The sequence below is a fragment of the Phoenix dactylifera genome, chromosome 16 (genome assembly GCF_051530095.1).
Source record: "Phoenix dactylifera cultivar Ajwa chromosome 16, Ajwa_hap1_PhDact_Kaust_v1.1, whole genome shotgun sequence".
Lineage (NCBI taxonomy): Eukaryota > Viridiplantae > Streptophyta > Magnoliopsida > Arecales > Arecaceae > Phoenix > Phoenix dactylifera.
This window is the reverse complement of record NC_143205.1, coordinates 16,797,501-16,818,974: the sequence shown is the minus strand read 5'-3', so window position 1 is coordinate 16,818,974 and position 21,474 is coordinate 16,797,501. Positions and strand designations below refer to the sequence as shown.

At 38.7% G+C, this 21,474-nt stretch overlaps 2 protein-coding genes across 3 annotated transcripts in view; both read left to right on the top strand.

The window, feature by feature from the left end:
* Positions 1-572: 572 nt before the first annotated feature.
* Positions 573-8,246, top strand: LOC103720483 (3-dehydroquinate synthase, chloroplastic). The gene is made up of 8 exons (XM_017846016.5): positions 573-1,012; positions 1,124-1,274; positions 1,361-1,528; positions 1,616-1,842; positions 3,299-3,422; positions 7,494-7,556; positions 7,636-7,779; positions 7,886-8,246. Exons 1-8 carry the CDS (start codon positions 678-680, stop codon positions 8,015-8,017), a joined length of 1,344 nt encoding a protein of 447 aa, XP_017701505.5. The 5' UTR covers positions 573-677; the 3' UTR covers positions 8,018-8,246.
* An 8,281-nt stretch (positions 8,247-16,527) lies between these two features.
* LOC103720472 (synaptotagmin-2-like) overlaps positions 16,528-21,474 on the top strand; it is a 15,170-nt gene continuing 10,223 nt past the window's right edge. The window contains exons 1-6 of one of the 2 annotated variants that reach the window (XM_039118008.3): positions 16,528-16,859; positions 16,971-17,002; positions 17,082-17,244; positions 19,830-19,928; positions 20,012-20,062; positions 20,163-20,286. In XM_039118008.3, coding sequence (XP_038973936.2) covers positions 17,134-17,244; positions 19,830-19,928; positions 20,012-20,062; positions 20,163-20,286 — 385 coding nt within the window. In that variant the 5' untranslated portion in view covers positions 16,528-16,859; positions 16,971-17,002; positions 17,082-17,133. The remainder of the gene's footprint in view (positions 16,860-16,970; positions 17,003-17,081; positions 17,245-19,829; positions 19,929-20,011; positions 20,063-20,162; positions 20,287-21,474) is intronic. The other variant, XM_026809759.4, reaches the window with a different exon arrangement.

Below are 21,474 nucleotides of genomic sequence, written 5' to 3'. Positions count from 1 at the left end.
CGGATGGTAGTCGCCAACCCTTTCTGATACCTACAGAATCCATCCAATAATCATCGCGGAGTCACCTTCCAAAAGAACCCTCCTCGCCTGCAAGTCACGTGAGGATACTGGTAAGAATTATGAACATGTGTTTATGGTTGTTCATAAAGGATGTTGGTGCATGGGAGAGCTATTATTATTATTATTATTATTATTTTTTTTTTTTTTTGGGGGGGGGGGCACCAAAACTTGGGTCCCTAAGGTATAATTATATATTATCTATGGCTAGGTTCGGACCGGACCGAATTAGACCCGAGACCGGCTTATTTTAACAGATGGGCTCCCACGTCAAGCCCGCCCCGGCTCGCTGGGGTTAAAATCCAGGCTGAAGCCCGTCGGAATACTTCCGGGCCGGCGGGCCATCAAGCCCATCAACAGGCTAACCGTAGATAACGTGTCCGTTTTTTTATTTTTATTTTTATTTTTTGAATTTTTCCACGCATTCGCAACTTAGCCAATTAGCCATTCGCCGCACGTGCGCAATCTTCGCGCGCTCCCTTGCGCCTCACCTACCCGCCTCCACTTACCAACCCCGCCCAGCTTAAGAGGGAAGCGATGGGGGGCGCCGACGACGACGGTGGCCAGCGACATCCCCTTCGCCCCTCCTCGCCTCCAAGCCCTAACCCTAATTCTGCTCCATGGCGGTATCCACCTCTTCGATCCACTCCACTCTCCGTTCCTCCCCCAAGCTCCCCGCCGCCACCCGCCTCCCCGGGTCGGTCTCCGGCCACCGCGCCGTCCTCTCCCTCCGCCGTGGCGACCTCGACCTCCCCATCCTCGCTTCGTCGTCGATCTCCCTGCAGTCCGCTGGGAATCGCTCGAGGATCTCCGCGATCGCCTCTCCGGTGACGGAGGGGACGACGCGGACGGCGGATTCGAAGGTGTCCACGATCGTGGAGGTCGATCTTGGCAACCGGAGCTACCCGATCTACATAGGATCCGGCCTGCTCGACGAACCCGATCTTCTCCAGAGGTACTCATCTCGCTTTAAAATCCGATCTTTTGTCTGTTTTCCTCTTCTGGATTGCTGGATTATTGTTCTCTTAGATGTTATCTGAAGTTCCCCCCCACCCCCCGAATTTAGGCATGTACATGGAAAGAGGGTTCTGGTGGTAACTAACACCACGATTGCGCCACTGTACCTTGACAAAGTTATCAAAGCATTGACTCATGGGAATTCCAAAATTTCCGTTGAGAGTGTGATCTTACCTGACGGGGAAGCATATAAGAACATGGTTGGTCTATTGGAACAACTTCTCCTTTTGTCTTTTCATCGTTTGGCTTGTGATATGTAAACCAGTTCTTCGTGGGGTTTCTCTAGGAAACATTGATGAAAGTCTTTGATAAGGCGATAGAGTCCAGGATGGATCGGCGTTGTACCTTTGTGGCACTGGGTGGTGGAGTCATCGGCGATATGTGTGGTTTTGCTGCCGCTGCCTTTCTTCGTGGGGTTAATTTCATTCAGATTCCAACTACTCTAATGGCTCAGGTACTCTGGAATTTATTCTTTATGCTGGAGTAATTATTTACTTTTAATTGGAGAATATCAGGGAAAATTGATGCTCGCCTAATTTAGGTGGATTCATCAGTTGGGGGGAAAACTGGAATAAACCATTCATTGGGAAAAAACTTGATTGGCGCCTTCTTCCAACCACAATCTGTACTTATAGACACGGACACTCTAAATACATTGCCTGAACGGGAACTGGCTTCGGGTATAGGAGAAGTTGTGAAGTATGGGCTCATCAGAGATGCAGAGTTTTTTGAGTGGCAAGAAAAGAACATGCAGGCACTGTTAGCAAGGTATGATTATCAAATAAATATATTATCTTCATTGCAAATGAGTAGTGATTCTTGCAAAGTAGAATGAGGTAAGATGTTTTCCGATGGGTTCTGACTTATCTCCAACATTACATTTTCTTTCATACCTTTGCTGATTTATATTTGGTAAAGCAACTTAATCAATAAATGGAGTTCACATATAGTGTTTTGGTCAAAAGGATAGAGCACAAACGATACAAGCAAAGATAATCCCATCATGAAAATATTACCTGGAGATTATTCTACTTCTATACAACTTTTCTGTGTTGCTGTCATGGTTAGCATGCTCATGTTCTATACCTAATTATTTCAATGCAAGTCCTGGAAATGCAATAGTTTTGTGACTTTGCCCAATTTGGCTTCACTTGAATTACATTTTATTATAGATCCCTAGACTACCTTGATCTTTGTTGATGAAAGAGATGTGAAAAACAAAACCTTTATAACTACTCTCCAGTTTCTGAGGTGCTCGCATACCATCATCACCTTTTTGAACATTGTTCCCACCGGTCAATATCAAAAGTTATGACTTATGACCTAAGTGCATGAGATAATCTAGGACGTGCTTGTATGAATCAATTTTCATTAAACAAAATTTCATAACCAACCTAAAAAATATAAACAAATATAATTCAAACTTTTCTTTAGAAGATATCAAACTTCAACAGACTCTTTGCTAAAACAGTTAAATCCACTGGACCTAGTGGGGGTCTACTTGACTACCATGTAAATTCAGGAGTGACAATTCTCTGATAAGGCATTATGGAAAGCTCTTCACTCCAAAAGCTTAACCTTTAAAGATCTTTAGGGAAGTGAAACCATTATGAATGTTGTTTGATAGAATTTGTGGTCATTGCAATTGTCTTATGGTAGGCCGTCCTAAGCTTTTCATTACTGTATATAACCCCTTTTAGGCTCGAAAAAGCATCTGAAATAAATTGGCTAACATGCTAGGATAGCCTCTGTGAGTATCTGCTCCTTCGCCAGTTAGGAGCATTTTCACAAGCTAGACTGCACAGGCTGTTCACATTCTGGCGTATCTTCAGTTACCAATATATAACTATTTTTCTCAGTTTTGAGACTTTCAATTTCATCCCCTACAACCAGTCAAATCTTCCATATCTGTCACGTTTACTGTGAAACCTTTGTCAAAGTTATATTTTCTTTTTTTAAAAAAAATGGTGTATGCCAAGTAAGATTGATTTTAGCAAATCTTGCTTTCTTTATCTTGATACTATAAAAAATTTCTGTCTCTTCCACTAGCCCTTCCCATCAGTTTAATTTTCATCACTTTTTTAACTATTTCAGCATTAGTCAATCAACAAAATTAGAAAGGCTGAAAAAAGGTTATGTTGCATACTTAGACTTTTCTATGCATCTATTTCAAATGTAATGAACTTCATCTATTTGTGAGATCTTATATGCATGATTGCTGCAGAGACCCAAGTGCCTTAGCATATGCTATCAAGCGATCATGTGAAAACAAAGCTGAGGTTGTTGCTTTGGATGAGAAAGAAAGTGGATTGCGGGCAACCTTGAACTTGGGTCATACATTTGGTCATGTGAGTGTCTAGTTTGCCACCAGTATTTTATATGATCCTTTTTTTCTTTTACTTATTCACTTTTTGCTAATCTTTTTATTTCGAGCTCTTCATATGTAATTTCATATGCTAAATTTGCATTTCCAGAATCAAGTAAATCATGCATAATTCTGGCAATCAACATATGTTACAATATATGTTACTTAAGATGTCAAGCTAATTAAACTGGAGAAGCAAGGACTTGTGAAAGACATTTGTAGTTTGAGCCATTGATTAGGTCGTATATTTTACTACCATATGGAAAAGAGTTACTAACATCTGGAAAACTTCACAGAGAATAATCATTTTCAATGGGAACCATGATGTGGTCCAGAGAAACAAACAAGCTGGTCCTAGTAAAAGCCTAGTCAATGCAGGCTTGATTGGCCATTACTTGGTCCCAAGTTATCTTTGCTTTAGTCCCTTCTGTTTAGATTTTTTTTTTTTTTTGTTGTTGATTTGATCAAGATTCAGTTATGATGTGGCCAGTCGATAATAGCTAGTTTCTTTGTTAATTTGAGTGATAGCTGAGTCCTATAAGAACTTCGGACTCGGAAGGAATTGCTAGCTAAAGGAGTCTATTGAATAAAGTTAATGTAATCTTGAGCTGGAGGATGGTTTTTGAAGGTTTTAGCGAAAGAAAGAAGAAAAACAATGAGCATGCTGCCCTTCTTTATCCTTTTTTCCTGGAATATCTTCTCAGGGAACAGCACTTCTTCTTTTCAACTTATTTCCCCTTCCTTTTCAGTATTTCGGTTAATTACTTTCACTATCAGGAGAAATTGGAACTCGTTACTATATCTTAACAATGATCTTTTCTTCCTCTGCAAATAAACCTTAAGCAGCCCTAATCTTCTGGGTCTATGTCAAATTAGAGAAAAGCTACAAAAACATGTATAGTATGGATTTTGTGCAAAGACTTTGATGGGGTAAGTGATGGACTGGAGATTCCCTGATACTTATTTTCATTATATTGGATCACTCGGTAGAACATAAATATAGATAAAGTTGTATCTTATGGGATCAAAGGAGGGTGAGCAAAGTGGAGATGTACCTATGTGTGTTGTCTAATTGTTTCTTGTTACTGAAACTGAGTGGTAATTAGATAATTTATGGTAGGATTTCTGAGTGACACTGCATATTCTATTATTCCATATATTGCTGGACTGTTTTCATTCAGTTGGGACCTGGGTAGAATTTTTGGAGTTCATTGTCTCATATAAGACTGCTCGGAGAACTTATAGTTCAGCTATGGGATCTTTAGAGAAATAAATATGGAGACACGTTCATGCAAGGAAGGTGGAGAGAAAAGGGGTAGTATGTCTTGATGCCTATCTATATAGCATAACAGAGGAGGTATTATAAGATACAGGTGAGTGCAGTCCTTGAGGACATACTACTGCGAGGTAAGAGAGTATTTAAATGGGCGGTTTGCAATTTTTTGTTTACTTTTCCTAGGCTCTGTGCTTTCTAGCCAAATCCTTTTAATTTTCTCTGCATTTTCATTTTTTTAATTGCAAGTGAGGAAGATGGTAAGATCATTTCACGAATTTATTTCTTACAGCTTAAACTAGACTTAGTGAAATGAAATCTGATAGGACTTTATAGAATCAACAGTTACGAGTCTAGGCTGACTACTGATTGGGTTAAAGTGCATAGAGTTCAAACTTGGTATATTTGGGCTTGAGCCTGTTCAAATACAAAATGTTGGTTGAGCTTGCTTTTCTTTTATTTATGTTTTTGTTATTTTAGTTTAAAAAATAATTTATAGGCTTAATTTGTTTGGTTGGAAACCTGACCACAATGTGTCAAACTCCCAGAAGTTTCTACCTAAGGTTGGACTTGAACATGTTCCATAAGTGACTCTGGTCATATTCAACCACCTGCAGCCACTTCAGACTTACAATATCATTCAATCTTTAATCGATTTTTACTTTACCTTGATAATTAAACCTTTTTTCACTTCTTGCTAAAAAAATTGTAATGAGGAATGCAAGGAAATAACTTTCTTCAAAATAAAGTCATGCCATGTAATAAAGTAATTATGGAGGGTAAATCAAGAAATGCTGCATCCTAGGGCTTGGAAGGAGGCGTGGGAATAGCTTGATCTCTGATGATGAGGACACTCGAAATATGGCTGCTTCTTTTGTATTTCAGGGTTATTCTCCATGCATGCTTGTGCTTGTGAGTCAATTTACATCCAAGGAACATTATAATGTAAGACTTCAATTTTTTTTGCCCTTTTAGATTCCAAGCCTGTAATGTAATATCATCTTTTTTTAATAAAATATTAGCCAGTTATAAAGAAGGTAACCAAGTTCATTTTGAAGTCCTAGCAATTACTCGGCCTCACCTCAATTTAATGCAGGCATATGATCTTATTTGTCCTGATACACTGGTGTCATAGAAGTTTAAGGTTAAAATTGTGTATTTATTAATCTTCTTGTTATTTGTCAAGATGTGGGAGAAGGCCCTTGGTTAATGGTTGTTGCTGCTCGAACATTTACCGTTATGGTAATTCATTGTTAAAAGCAGTTTTTCTAAAGCAAGGATTTGAGTACCTTCCTGTACCGGCCAATGCTAGATCATATTGATAAGGAACTAGTACTGGTATGCCCCTTGTACTGATATAATACCAACACATGTGCAGCAGCCTCATTTTTCTCCATGCCAGCAGCGAAAGGTGTGCCATATGCTGGTATGGTAGGTACAGCCAAGGTTGCGATACTGATACTTTAAACCATGCTCCGAAGTCTCCCTCTAAAGTATTTACTACTAATTATACTGGTTAATATATGCTTTTCTCTAACAAAAGCTGTATAAGCTTTACAAATTATACTGCAATTAGGTGTGTTTGTAGATGAAAGCTGCTCCAATAATTTTATAATCTGAAGTCAATACGACAACTCTGAACGGTGTGATAATATGAGCTGAAAATGGATTGTGATATTATGCTTTGCAGAAAAATATGATATTAGCAGTACGCACTGGTGGGCATGAATCATCCATCAGACTGATTTAGGGTGTGTTTGGTATATCCAGAAAAAGGTCATTGTCGAAAATTAGATTCATTTAGGTTCTTAACTAAGGTGTACTTCTTGTTATATTTGGCATTTGGCAATCACATTTGTATAACTACCTTTTGTAGATGAGCTTACCATATTTGAATGACATGGGGCAATCTTATAAAGAAGCTAGAATTTAGTTTTGGTACCTTCTCTCATAAATGCTTTTTGACTTCTGCTTCATGTAGAAACACTTCCCATTTGATATTGTGAAACATTTAATTTTTTTGAGAAAAACAACTTTAATTTTTTTTAGGAAGTATTTTTTTAACTTTTAAAGTTGCAAAAGGATTTTTTTCATTTTTATTGACACCAAACATGCCCTTACTTCAGAAATTGGTAGGGCATATCAATATTTAATGGATGATGGTTCGGTAACACAAATATCATATTTTAAAGGTATACAGCTGATACATAACTTTCCTCTTGCTCCTCAGTCTGGCAACTATGACGCCAGCTATAAAGGATGCAACAATAGCATCAGACATTAGCTGTGTAACTTTGTTGTGTTGACATTCATGTTACACTGACGCTGCTCATGTTGGATATCACTTTGAAAGAAACCATTTCACCGAGTGGTTGGGCACTAATTAGTCCATCTCAGCAGATCTACAATTCAAGCTTTAAAGCTTGCTGTTCATGGTGCAGATTGAAACTCTAAATTATGACTTAAAATAAAAAAGCGTACAGTATCTTTCTAAGGGTTGTTGAAGGCCTATATGTTCCTACTGACACAAATATATGGGAAGCTTTTTCTTTTAATTAAGTGTTCATAATTCTGCAACTTCCATTGACTGTTTATTTTGAAGGTTTACTGACCGCATGTAACTCAGAAATGATCATTCTTCTATTTAATAGAGTTTGTTCTGTTTCACTTTCATGTTTTAACCTTGTTGTTTTTCATGTTCATTCCTTTCCATGTCATGCAACTTCCAACTGCTATTTATTAGGATGCATGACATTCTCATGTTGATGTTTCTCATTTCAGGCTATTGAGACAGGCTTTGGCTATGGACAGTGGCTCCATGGGGAAGCTGTTGCGGCTGGAATGGTGATACAGGCACCGCTCTTTGATTCTTACTATTGTAAAGTGGGTGTGTTAAATAAAGTTGTTTTGCTTTTATTTGTAGGTGATGGCAGTTGACATGTCCCATCGGCTAGGCTGGATTGATGATACAATCGTACAGCGGGTCCTTAACATCCTACAGCAGGCTAAGCTTCCAACAGCACCACCTGAGATGATGACAGTGGAGAAATTTAAAACTGCTATGGCAGTAAGTGATAGATACTCTTCTCCATTTCCTCATAATTCTTTTGAGAGACAAAAATGATTTTTCCGGCAATTCTTAATTCTAAAATTTTGATCCATGGGGGTTTTAGGTTGATAAAAAGGTGGCTGATGGATTGCTAAGGCTCATCCTTCTTAAAGGTCCTCTGGGCAATTGTGTCTTCACTGGCAATTATGACAGGAAGGCCCTTGATGACACTCTTCATGCCTTTTGCAAGAGCTGAAGCTTTTAACTGAAAATTCAAGACAAGTTCTTTATGTACCAAAATGATCTGGGATTAAGTGCTGTTATTTAAGCATGTACTTGTCACATATACAACTAAAAGATGCAAGTGAAAAGATAGTTTTAGGCATATTATTGTTTTTGGGATGCCAGTAATGTTCTGAATTCATTGTAGTTCCTTTGAATTATTTGGAATAATTTCTTTGATTTATAAGATGTGTTTTTGACAATTCTGTTTATCAATTCTCTCACTGTCCTCACCTACTTTAAGTGTGGGGTGGAACTCTTGAGCGTGCATAAAACGAAAAGAGGGAATGCTGCTGAGATTCATGCTCTTGAGGATTATAGAGGTTTCCTTCCCTGGTAATTTAAGATTTAATAGCAATATATAGAATATGTTCAGCTAATGTGGTTAGATATCACAAGGGTGAGAATTGATCAATGCAGAATCAAAACGCCTCTGGCCATCAGTTCGTTGAATTTCATCTGTATGTATGTATGTGTATATATATATATATATATAAAATATCTCATGGTTTGGTTCATTTGAATTTATAATGCATGTTTAACCAGAGCTCCACCTATTAATGGTATGAGAGATTTTGCCAATTTAAATGTTGAAATCGAGTTTTCTTAGTTTACTTAATTCTTTATATTATCAGAGGGAAGGTCGGAAGTTACAAACAGAATCTTCTGATAAGAGAAGCATGTCCTGCTGATTTTAGAACACAGCTCTTCCTATAATTCACTTGTTTTATTGCACTTTTCCAAGAAATTTCATTATCTTGATCAAAGGTACCATGCAGGTGCCACAACAAGGCTATAATTTGGTGATAACATTTATTTCATTACCTTAATAAAATAGTGATGAATATTGATCATTGTTAATAAAGGGATAATGATTTACATAGATTAACATCATGTATTTTAGAGGGCAATTATCCCTTCTCCTTCTAAAAAAAATCTGCAAGAAAACTCATTGGTGATCATAGCCATCATTATGATTTTACAGAGCCTAGATATTTATTTTCAAATCGAGACTTGCCAATTACATTGAGAATTTTAGTTAACTATTTACATCTTAAAAACCAGACCTATGAAGAGAAGAAAATTTTATCATATATTAATTTTGGTATGTCTTGGAATTGATCACAGCTGGCATGACAAACCGATTAATTAACAGTTAAAACCCATCACGTAGTTGAGCCAAAGATGTGCAGAAAGTCCTTTGAATTTAATTTTTCTTTTTTTTTTCCAGTCAGCGACACCTGAGCTACAATCGCGATCGATTACTATAACTAGATGAGATGTGCGGAGTATGATGGGCTACCAAAAACAGCCGATCTACACATCCGAATTTCTCGGCGACGAGCACCAACTCTCGTCTATATAAATCATTCACGGAGATCCTCTAGGTAAGTGCTCTTGCCCTTCTGAATTACGCATTGGAGAGTCCACCATCAAATACTCTCTAGGAAGAGAGAACTTCCTAGAGAGGATGTTCAGGAGTTTCATTTGGGGGCACCGTGGGGATAGAGAGGGCATCCACCTATTGGCTTGGGAGGTCATTTGTCAGCCAACCAGCCGGGGTGGATTGGGAGTCCACTCTCTAGCCAAGCGCAGGGAGACACTGGCCACTAGGCTTGCAGTTAGATTTCTTCTGGAGCCGGGGAGTCTTTGGGCTTCTCTGCTGAGGGCGAAGTATGGCGACCCCATCTCTTCGGCCACTTCCAGAGCTGGACGTGGGTCTTCATTTATCTGGAGAGAGATTTGCTCTCGTGCCCCGGGGGTGCTACCTATGATCCGGTGGGAGATTGGGGATGGTCGGACTATCAGCATTCTAGAGGACAGGTGGCTTTCGGAGGGCATACTGCAGGACTGGCCTACATTGATGGACCATGTTTGGTTGGAGGGGCGCACAGTGAGTTCTCTGTTTGTTCAGGGGGAGCAGAGATGGGATGCAGATCTTGTTAGACGGGTCTTTCATGAGCAGCTCGCAGAGCGAGTGCTGGCCTTGCAGATTCCGGTGGGGTTGACAGTGGATAGGAGGATATGGAGCTTGTCCGGGCGGACGATAGTGAGTTCTCGCGACATAGCGCAGTGGAGAGGAGGAGTCGTGACCCGACATTTTGACGGTGCTTGGATATGGAGACTACGGGTCCATCCACGCGTCGCTCTCTTCCTGTGGAAGGTAGCATGGGGTTGTCTACCTACCAGGAGTGTTCTGATGCGACGGGGTGTACGGATAGCTGGAGACTGTGGAGTCTGTCCGGAGGTGGAGGAGTCCATCTATCACGTGCTAGTCGAGTGCCCGCGGGCTGTTCAGATCTGGAGGGGGGCACGGATTTCCTATGACCCGAGGCAGAGGTGGTCGTCCATTGCTGAGTTCCTTCGCTTCCTGGAGATCCCGGGAGGTGGGCCCGAGGTGGAGGAGAGAGGGACTCGCGTTGCATACCTGGCTTACCACTCCTGGTTAGACAGGAATGCACGAGTGTTTGAGGGCCGCAGATCGCCCGCGGGGGTCGTGGTGGCCAGGGCTTTGTTGCATGCAGAGGAGTTCCTGAGTACTGCTGTGAGGCCACCTTCTGGGTTGGCCAGGGACATCTGGGGTACCCATTCTGCTCTTGTAGCGCCCAGATATGTGTTCGTATCCTGGGTACCCCCACCCCCTGGTTTCCTGAAGGTGAACTTCGACGGCAGCATGACAGCTGATGGGAGAGGTGGAGGTGTGGGATTCGTCATTCGAGATCGCGATGCCAGGCTAGTGGCGTTGGGGGGTCGGCGGATCTTCGATGCGTCGGTGGTGTGTGCTGAGCTCCGAGCCGCCTGGGAGGGTACATCTTATGCGAGACAGATACTGGGTGCAGACCGGATCATTCTTGAGGGCGACTCGGCTACTGTGATTGACTGGGTCAGGGGCCGAGATCGTGCAGGTGAGGGCAGACCGCTGCTTCTGGACATTCGCAGACTTCTGCAGGCGTGTGAAACCTATCAGGCTACACATGCTTACAGGGAAGCGAATGGTGCAGCTGATTGGGTCGCTTCCTATGCGGCTCATCATGCTGAAGGTTTTATTTTGAGGGAGTCCGACACAGTGCCGAAATCCCTTTTAGCTTTACTTGCTTCAGATTTTGCAGGCCGTATCCACACCCGTAGGGTGTGAGCCGCCGATGTACCAAAAAAAAAAAAAAAGAAAAAAAGAAAAAAGAAAGAAAGAGAGAGAGAACTTCATCTTTGCTGTTTCAAGTCGGATTCGACGTCAGAGCAAATATCCAAGCACAATCTTTTCTTCTTAATACCATCTTAGAAGTGACTAGCTTTAGAGCCATCGCCATCCAAGTACAACATCTACCACCTCGCCATCCTAGATGCATCGTGATCTTTAGAAAACCACGATGGTTTGAGCAACCAGTTTTCAAGCCACTTCAGCAGCTCAGCATCTTGGATAAGCCAATTCCGCAACAAATTTGATCGGTATTGTTTAGTACTAAGCTTTTTCATCTTCTCCCAGCCATGGAAATTTAAATTTCAACTGATGCCTCGAATATCACATATAGAAGAGAAACTAGCATGCTCTCCTAAAGACGGAGAATGCGGCGGAGACCGTCGGTGGCGCCGATGTCGATGGCGCCGCTTTCCACAGCCTCCATGACACAGGATGCGGCTGGGGCAGCAGACTTCGGCCTTGGAAGAGAGAATCTCGGCAATGGAAGGCTGCTTGGCGGAGGCGAAATCGAGTAAATCGATTCCATGAAATCCTCCTGTTCTTCTTCGGCCTTGGATTTCTGGGCTGTTACAAGGATGGCTTTTCTATTCTTCGGCTTCGCCGAGTGTCTCGACTTCCTCCGATGCTGTTGCTGATTGAATCTGGTGGCTGTGGCCGGTGTGGATTTTGAGTCAGGGAGGGAAAGCAGGGCGGGCTGCTGAAGAGAAGGACGAGCAAAACATGGAAGAGATGGATGATAAGGTGGAGGATGTGATACTAATGGCTCCAAACTTCCATTCAAAAAGTGATGGTCGTTCAAAGGAAAGGAAGAATTAGAAGATCTGAACATAAATCTACCATTAACACTGGCAATTCTTGTTGGATTCAAAGGAGAATGATCCATAGCAACTCCCTCTATCAATCTTATCTTTCTTTACCTTTATGTTCCTTTGAAAAACTGGCTGTTTTTATTCAGAACTGTCTCATATATACACCACAAAACACTCAAAGAGATTCACAAAATACAAGGAGATCTAAGAGATCCAGAAAAATCAAAGCACATGGAAAGATTGAGATATGTTAGAGAAAATTGGGTAGAACCTGCTTATAATCTTAACAACGTGGTTGAGAGCCCAAATACTTCAAGCCTATCTTATAAAGAATTAAAAAGAAAGACAGCAGGGAGGAAAGAAAAATCAAGATGTTATTATCTAGTTATCTTTCTGCAATCAGAAGAAAGCAAGTGAAATTAAGAAAATGAACAATAAAGATTCTATGATCTCTTATAAAACAAATTAAGTCGAAAAATAAGTTTCTACAATCAGATGAAAACAAGGAATAAAAAAGTACTACGTATGGATGGATTTATCTCCCCCTCTCTTTCTAAATGAAACCACACATCAAACCCAATTCACAAGTTTTCTTCTTCCTCCCTTTTTCTGGTGTAACGTTCCGGAGGCTCCGCGCCTCTTTTTATAAACCGAAGCCAACGGATAGTTTTCTTTTTTTAAAATTTACCGTTAACTTTTTTTATTTTAAACTTCGGATTCCTTTTCCTCCGCGTAAGCCGACGACCGATGCCACCGGCTACCGCGAGGATGGAGACAGCCGGTGTAGGGTGGCAACCGCCAATTCGACGTGAGCCGTCGGATCAGGATGAAATTCGAACCGTTGGAATCATCTCGGCCGTTTGCTGAAACTTGGCTTGGTTGGAGGACACCTGGAAACGGCTATCGAAGTTTTTGTGATCTTCAAGCCTCCTGCCTTGATAATGCCGACTCAGAGTGGGAGACAGGTGGAATTAGTATTATATCAGCCTTAAATTTTAAAATAATCACCTAAGTATTACAAGTTTCACCTCTAATGCTAGTTCAAATGATAATTATAATGGCTAATGATTTCTTTATGGCACCTATCTAGCACTGTATACATGTTAAATGAGCATCCTAAGGTATGGGCTAGCATAATGCTTTTATTGTATCAAAAACATATCTTGATGGGGTGTGGTAGAAGTTTTGTCTAATTCCTAAATTTTCTTCTTAGGATCAACAACCCCATGAATCACATCAAACTCATGAATGGCATAATCCCTTTCATTATCGTAAAGAACCTTTGAGATTTGATAAAAAAGATGATGGATGGTAGAATCAAAAATTTATCTCGACTTGAAAACTTTTACATGGACTCTCAACTTTCATATATTAATCACAACCAACGCATGATTCTTAGCAAATCCTCATAGAAAATGACCTCCTATCAAGGCATTATTGGATGTTGAGCGGGATACTTCTCTTTCAAGGCATTCAGTAATGATATTGTTTTAATTGTAATAATTTGTGGATTTGATTTAAAAGATTTTCTAGTACATTTAGATCAAAAGAACCAAAAATATAAATTATGATGCTAGATGTTATAGCATTGTTTATTATTAAGGAAGAAGCATTCTATATTTGGAGGCCGAAGTATTGACGCTTACCTCCATATAAGTAAAGTAAAAAATTTGTAGAATTGTAATGTTGTGAGATTAGGAGAGACTAATCCCTACACCTCGACCTCTTGCTCAGCTGGCAAGAGGTGATATCATCTAAATAAGCATTATATATATATATATGAATGACTCGGAGTTGGATCTATCTCCTTCATGTGGGACACTAGTAAGGTTGGAATGCTATTTCTTCTGATAACATACAAAAAGCAATGTAACACATACGAAAGACGTGTTGGATCTACCTTCCATACAAATATCTCTTTTATTGTGTATGAAATTACCATCGGCACATCTCGATATCATGCTCTATAGATAGAGATTAACTAAATAAAGGCCACATGTGTAGCAGAAATTTGTATATATGCATTCTAGACCCAGTCTTTCTTTTTGTTCACTTTCATACAAGTTTAGAACAAAAGGGTGTGAGATTTGTGATCCTTGTAATGGGTCTATTTTGTTATTTGCGAATCATATGTAGAGCCTTTCCTTTTGTCATTTTAATACAAGTTATAAACTAATGCTTGTGAGATCTTGATGCTTATGGTGGGTCACTTTTGCTATTTGCCAATCATGCATGCTTGTTGTTTTGCAGCATTCATGAAACGCATGGATATATCCTTTGTGATTTGCAAATAATAAACATGTCCCAACTACTCTTAAATAGGAATAAAGCAATGGAAGGAAAACAATGAAAGGACTTGATTGGAAGTTCTTCAAACATATTTCATAAGGTCCTTGTAGAAAGAGGAGGGAAAAGAAAAAAGATATCTATTGATTATTACATGCTACTACAGATTACATCTAACATGAAAATTTCAGGACATTTATCCACAATGTCCTAACTTTGTTCGAAAATAAAGCTTTGACATTCAAACTCAATAACTCCTCTCTCTTTCCATTTAATTAAATAAGAAAACTAATGATTCATTAAATCAAAGAAGACCCTTGAGGAGATATAGATTAATGTTCTTTGTGCACATCAAGCTATTGAGAGAGCACTCAACAATAATCCCTTTCCCCTAAAAACATGGGGCAAGGGGTGTTGGGATGTTGCCAGTCCACAAAAAACCAATTATTTTCCTTCATGTGAAGAAGTCTAGAAACAAAGGAGTCTAGCACAGAAGTCTGGCTATGAGGTTTTTTTGCTACTTTTACTCTTCCTGTATAGCCCGGAGAAAATTTAATATTAATAAAAATTTGTGAGGATCTGTGCATGCATGTATTTAGTCTCACATTGGTTATTTGCCGAGGAGATCTTAGGTACTTATACATGGCTAAAAAACTCAAAAAATACCTTTCAGTTAACCTTCTTGAGATGAGGTCCTCAGTTATTACAAAATCTGTGCATATCCATAAGAAAATCTATTGTTATTAAATATTGACATGAAAATTATATTTTATCATATTTTTTCTTGAAACATGAAAAGCAAGTTATTGATGATGCTCATACTTGTGTTTTAATCCCTTGGTTGCATTCCTCAGGAAAAATCAATTATTAAAGCATTTGGATTATGAGATCAAAAGATGAACAATTTTTTTTTCCTCCCTTTTTGTGAAGCGCCAGCAAAGGTAGTTATGTTACCCCACCCTTTCTTACTATAAACCACCCAATTTGATTGAATAAAACAATGAGATTAAGTCATGGTTGTGTTACATTTTGCCATCATCAAGCAAATCGTTGAGTCCTTGTTATTGCATCACCAACCGCTCCAACTTTGACACCCAAGGCAAGAACGTGTCACAAGATGGTGCCTATCAAAATCTCGAGCAATGGTACATGTATAAAATTATATACATTCGGCAAAGAAAATTCAACTATTCCACGAAGCACCCGAGATTACTCAAAGGTCCCATGACGTGAATTCAGGAGATCCCAACAGTCCACCACTTGCAAAAGATTAAGTACTCTAATAAACAAACATTCTGCCTCATATGATCGGTGGATTATCTTAATGACCTGCCATAAATTAAGGTAATAAACCTCGGACGGCTATTCCACTATTCCAAACTTCCACTATTCTTTCATAGCTATTCTTCCCACACCCCACCGCTTTACAACCATCTTCTCGCCGCCCCTTGGTATACTTCAGCTGATGGGTACAATTGAGTACAAAAAAAAAAAAAAAGCTCTTGCCAACAATCCCAGCCAAGTGCCCCCTAATTTGATCAGTGGATTAACCTAATGGTCTGCCCTGATGTGATCTTGATACGAATGTAGAGGTGAAAGTAGATCGGATAATATTCATCTAGAATTATTTTCGTATCCAAATATATGCAAATATGGATAGAAATTTTAGCATATGTTCATAAATGTGTCTATATCCATGAAAGAAAAATGAACATGATATAGACGACTACTCAATCTGAATATCCGATTTTATTTGTAATATTATTTAATTTTATATAGTACTCATGCACTTTAAAGAAAAATAAATGACCTTATTAATATATTATTAACTTGATTTATCATTCATTTAATAATATCTTTAATTTTATAGCAATGAGATTTAATTTTTTTAACTTATATACGTATTTATATCTGGCATTTATATCTATTTAAAATAAATATGTATATAAATTTTTTCATCTAATTAATATTAATATTTATATTTATTAAATAAAATAAATATAAATATGCATGGCTCGGCATTCATTGGTTTCTATCTGTTTGAGCCGTATATAAATGAGCACAAAAAAAAAAAAAAAAAAAAAAAGTCTTTGGCTGTTTGCTCATACATCAACTATCATACACCTGACACGTGAGCCCATCACGTGGAGAAAGTACAAATATACACCGCCCACGTAGTGAGATGCGTTTAATGAAAGCAGAAAAATAAATACATTTTGGAGATCTGAATCCCGTCCGCAGCTTATTCTCTCATTTCCTTATTTCTTATTCCGTCCCTAGTTTTTTTATTGGTAAATATTCCGACCCCTGGTTTTCACGCGGAGAAGAGAATCCTAACCCCAAAGGAAGAAAGATTGCCACCTTTCAGGTTCCTTTTTCGAACCCCATGATCCTCTCTCTTCTTATCCACCACTAAGAAATAATTCTACTATTCCGGTTAGCTATTCAAGAAGAATAGTTATCCCAGAATAGCTGTCCATATCCGGGGGCGTCCCTTTCTCTTTAAATGATTCAATCTCTTGGTGAGTGCTATGGTTGTCTGGTAGCGAGACGATGGAGATGTAGAAATTGATCTCTTTATTTTCTTCTTCGGTGCGGACTTTTCACAAAGATTTTCGTACATTTTGGCGCAGGTGGGAGGTGGGAGATTTCTACGAGGTTGAAGGTGGACGATTTTTTTGGCTTTCTCGTACCTTCTTTTTGTCGTTATTTCTTGGTTTTAGAGTTTGAATTTGGGGTTTTAGAGTTTGAATTTAGGGTCCTAGAGTTTTGCGAGGAATTGAAAGGGGATCGATTATGGGATTCGTGAGTACGGTGCTGGGTTTCTTCGGATTTGGCATGGGGTTTTCGGCTGGGATCGTGATAGGGTATTATCTCTTCATCTACTTCCAGCCCGCTGATGTTAAGGTACGGCTCTCTCGATTTGGATATGGCTTTCTTGTTTAGTAATTCTCTGATGCGGGTTTTGATTAATTTTTTTATGTGAGATCTGTTCTTGTTCCTCGTGGGCATCGTTTATGACTTTGAGTCCGTGGAAGTTACTATAGATTTGTAATGAAGAATCTTGGAATCTTGAGGTCGTTTAAGTTTCTTTTTTATGTTTTTTTTAATTATTATTATGTTGCCTTGAGGTGGGCTTCAAATTTGATTTTCGAGAAGATAGTGAAGCTTGTTGAACAGTTGAATTGGTGTCTGTGTAACAGTGTGAGATTTCTGGCAAGAATCTGTGCAGTTAAACCAGATTTCTTGATAGAAAAATGCAAGCCAAAGAATTCTACTGTTGCATTGATTTTCAAAATTCTGGGGTTTGTTTTGAATGAATGTGAGGTGAAATATTCTTATTGTCACATACAATGCAGTAGGTTGATTCTTCTTCTTGTTTAGACTTCAAGAAAACCTCCACTTACTGCTCTTTTAGGATTTAAAGCTTCCACAAAGATGACTTTGCCACCAAATGGACAAAGAGAATTAGGTTTTTTATTACTCATGATCCATGTTTTCAGGATTTTTTACTCGTTGAATTTATTTTAAGGAAAGTAATCTTTGTAGGGCAGTGTGCACGACTACTAAAAAAGTATTTGATTTAAATATATCAGGGAGACCAACCAAGAAATATGGTTGTGTTATGCATAAAATAATATAGAAGAAACTATTAGGCTTGTAAATAAATATGCAACAAGTGGCACACTATATGCTACCAAATGTCCACTTTGATGTTGTGACGGAAAAAATATCATCATCAAAGATATATATATGTATGCATGTAATTCTATCTGTACCAAGAAAACCATTTTGGAAAAGTTGGAATTTTTTGAATAAAACACTATATTTCTTCAATCTTCAGCCTGCTTTTTAAAATTTTGCTTGTGTCTGAGCACCTTAGCTAAGCATAAATAGTATTCAATGTAAGGTATGGACTGGCACAGTGGCAGGAGATAAGGATGATGCCAACATGGCCATGAATGCGTATCTTTCTTCTAGAAATGTGTTAAAGCAGATTGCCATTGTAAATTCACCTTTAGCAATTGTAATTATTATTTGGAACCTTGATGTTAGATGTTAAGTGGAGGATGAGGATGTAGAACACATGATGTGGGGTTGCAGCAGATTAACAGTAACATGAGGGAAGTTCCATAGTTTCCAATGGGTGCCATAATGTAGATTCTGATGTTTGCTGGAAATGGTTGACCAATATGACTCCGAGAACAGAGATCTTTTGCATCTCTGACTTTATTTGATTGTTGGAACATTTGGAAGGGGAGGATTGATGCTGTTTTTCGGACACAACAAAGGGGATATTCAAGGTTGTATGGCAAACTGTTAATCTCACAAAGGTTTACCTTTGGACAATTTGCAATCTTAGCAAAAGGTAATGGGTTCTAGAAGATAGTTAGAGAATCATCCATCTCCATGTCATATTAACACCAGCTTGATGCCTCTTTAGCAAGAGCAGCTACAACAGCTGGGATTGGGTTCGTTTGTTGAAATGACAAGGGCTGCCAATGTATTCAGAGTCAGTATCCTCCATGGCCAATGACATTATTACTTTTGATTGATGGTTATCAGATATAGGATTGAATGAGGGAGGTGGGAAGGATGTTCTAAACTGTGGTTGGAATGCCAAGATTGTTGTAGATTCCTTACTAGCAGCTGTGGGTGGAACATTTCTATTGTGCAAAAGATAAGTGAGCTGTTGGCCCAATTTGTTTACATCTAGATTCTGCATGTTCAGAGAGAGGGGAGTATGCTGATTGATTGATTGGCTATCAAAGATGAACTCAGCATGGATGCTTGCAGTGGGACAGGTGTTGGCCCTTTATGTTAGCTATTGAGAACAAACTCAATGGGGATTCTTGCAGCAGGATGGATGTTAGCACCTTGAACTTTTGTCACTTGTACAAATAAATCTTGGTGGAGGACCTGGAGGTACACCCAGAAGATGTGAATAAGTAGACCGCTTTGTAGCAGTAAAGCTGAATTACCGCCTAAAAAAATCTAGAAACATAATTGTAGATCATGGCTACAACACAGGTTTCCCATTTAAAGAGATATGCAATATTTTTTCCACTAGTAGAGGATCCAGGCTCAAATCCTATCAAAAGATTTGCATCTATATGTCTATCAGTCTATCTATTATCTACTTGAACAGTCTGTCATATGTTTATGCAATCTGTGCATTCATGCATGTTATGTACTCGTCATATATGTGTTTGTGTATGTATGTATAACATATAGGAGGGTAAGAATGTCAAATGTCTTTTTTTATCTTATCTTACATGCTAAATAGGATCCTTGCAGTCATAGTTATTTACTAGGATTGGCTCTTCCTTGGATTATACCAGGAGCATCTTCTTTCTTGCAGTAGATTGTATCTTCCGTGATTATTAATTTTTAGAAGTTTCTTTATGTTGCCTGCCACACTCTCTCCATTTTTTCATTTGTACTGATGGCATTTGGTGCTCATTGTATTTTTTCTCTTTTCGCATGACCAGGATCCTAAAATCCGTCCGCTTGTCGAACATGATTCAAAATCTTTGGAGCGCATGATTCCTGAGATTCCTATATGGGTGAAAAATCCAGATTATGATCGAGTATGTGTGTGTTGATTGAATACTATAACTGCAATTTTAATTTTACAACTTCTTAATCATCTTGCTTTTCTTTCTATTTGAAGGTTGATTGGCTAAACAAGTTTCTAGGATCAATGTGGCCTTATCTGGATAAGGTGTGTTCTGTTGCAAGCCTCACTGAATATTTTGAACATGCAGAATATCTGCTTGTTGTCTTTTCTATTCAATATTAATGTATTGCTGTTCCTTTTCTAGGCAATCTGCAGAACGGCAAGGGAAATTGCAAAGCCCATAATTGCTGAAAATATTCCAAAGTATAAAATTGACTCTGTTGAATTTGAAACATTTACACTAGGTTCCTTACCACCAACTTTTCAAGGTTAGTTTTCTGTAGATCTTTGCTACACTTTTCTACATGCTTTGAAGTGCTGATAAATCTTTCACCTGTGAAATAATTCCAATTTTCGTGAAAAAATTGCAACCAGTATTTCTGTTTCCTTTCTCATTTGGGAAATGGTAACGTCAGTAGTGAGAAAAAGAAATACAAGAACATGCCAAATCTATTGTGTGGGACAGAAGAAGAGCAGCTAATAGCTGATTCTCTAGTTTGCAATCAACCTCTTTCATCTATTCTAAAAATCTTATCATGCCCCGACAAGAGTGAATATCTTATAGTATTTTGCCATCCATCTGGGCTGTATATTGGAGTTAAGCATTTAGAATGTTGATGCCACCTTCCTCTGCGGTACGTGGCATAGTGATTTTTTTCTGCAATTTTAGGCAACCTCCTATATATGGGAATATGCCATTCAATAATTTAAAACTTTAGTCACAAAACTTTTAGGTTCCACTTTCTTTATCCTGTTAGACTTGCAAACAACTTTAAATCTTCTAGCATTTTTCAAGTCTCAGATGAATATGTTTGAAATTCTACATTGCTGATGAGATAGCATCACTGATAGCGCTCTGGGTACGTGTACTCTACATCTTATCTTGAAAATATCTCCGACTTGTTCATCCATATGTATTTAACTCTTCCCTATGTATGATGACGTGGTTTACTAATCTCCAACAATCCCTTTTATATATGCTATCTACTTAATTCATTTCTTGTAGGGCCCAATATAAGGATGTATTTTTTGGTTTTCAAACTAAGATTGTTTTACAAGAACCTAAGGTACATTCAAATTGTGTTGATGATAACATAGCTTTTGTCGGTAACATGGTTTGCTGTATCGACATGAATTGGATGGTATGGGTCATACCATATCGTACTAATTTGATATCGGTACATAGTACGAGAGGCGTGCCAACACTCGATACGCCAAAAAGACTTGTATCGTACCGATACAGTGCTAGTGTGGCACCGGTACAAAGTCTGATACCGAGACGACGAATCTTGATGGGTAAAATATAACTGGCTAATTGGATATTGATGATAAAGAATTAATTTATTTCCTAAGTCATGAAACCACTCCCAAGTTTTGGATCAAAATATGCAATAAATTCTATATTTTCTTGTATTTTTAGTTGAGCCTCAAACCTGCCACTATTAAATCCTAATCCT

Bases quoted from the DNA above. Each gene is read 5' to 3' on its own strand.
- LOC103720483 (XM_017846016.5), top strand. From the start codon at position 678: ATGGCGGTATCCACCTCTTCGATCCACTCCACTCTCCGTTCCTCCCCC. The intron at 1,529-1,615 runs GTACTCTGGAAT...CGCCTAATTTAG, and splicing joins CAACTACTCTAATGGCTCAG to GTGGATTCATCAGTTGGGGG. The intron at 1,843-3,298 runs GTATGATTATCA...TGATTGCTGCAG, and splicing joins ATGCAGGCACTGTTAGCAAG to AGACCCAAGTGCCTTAGCAT.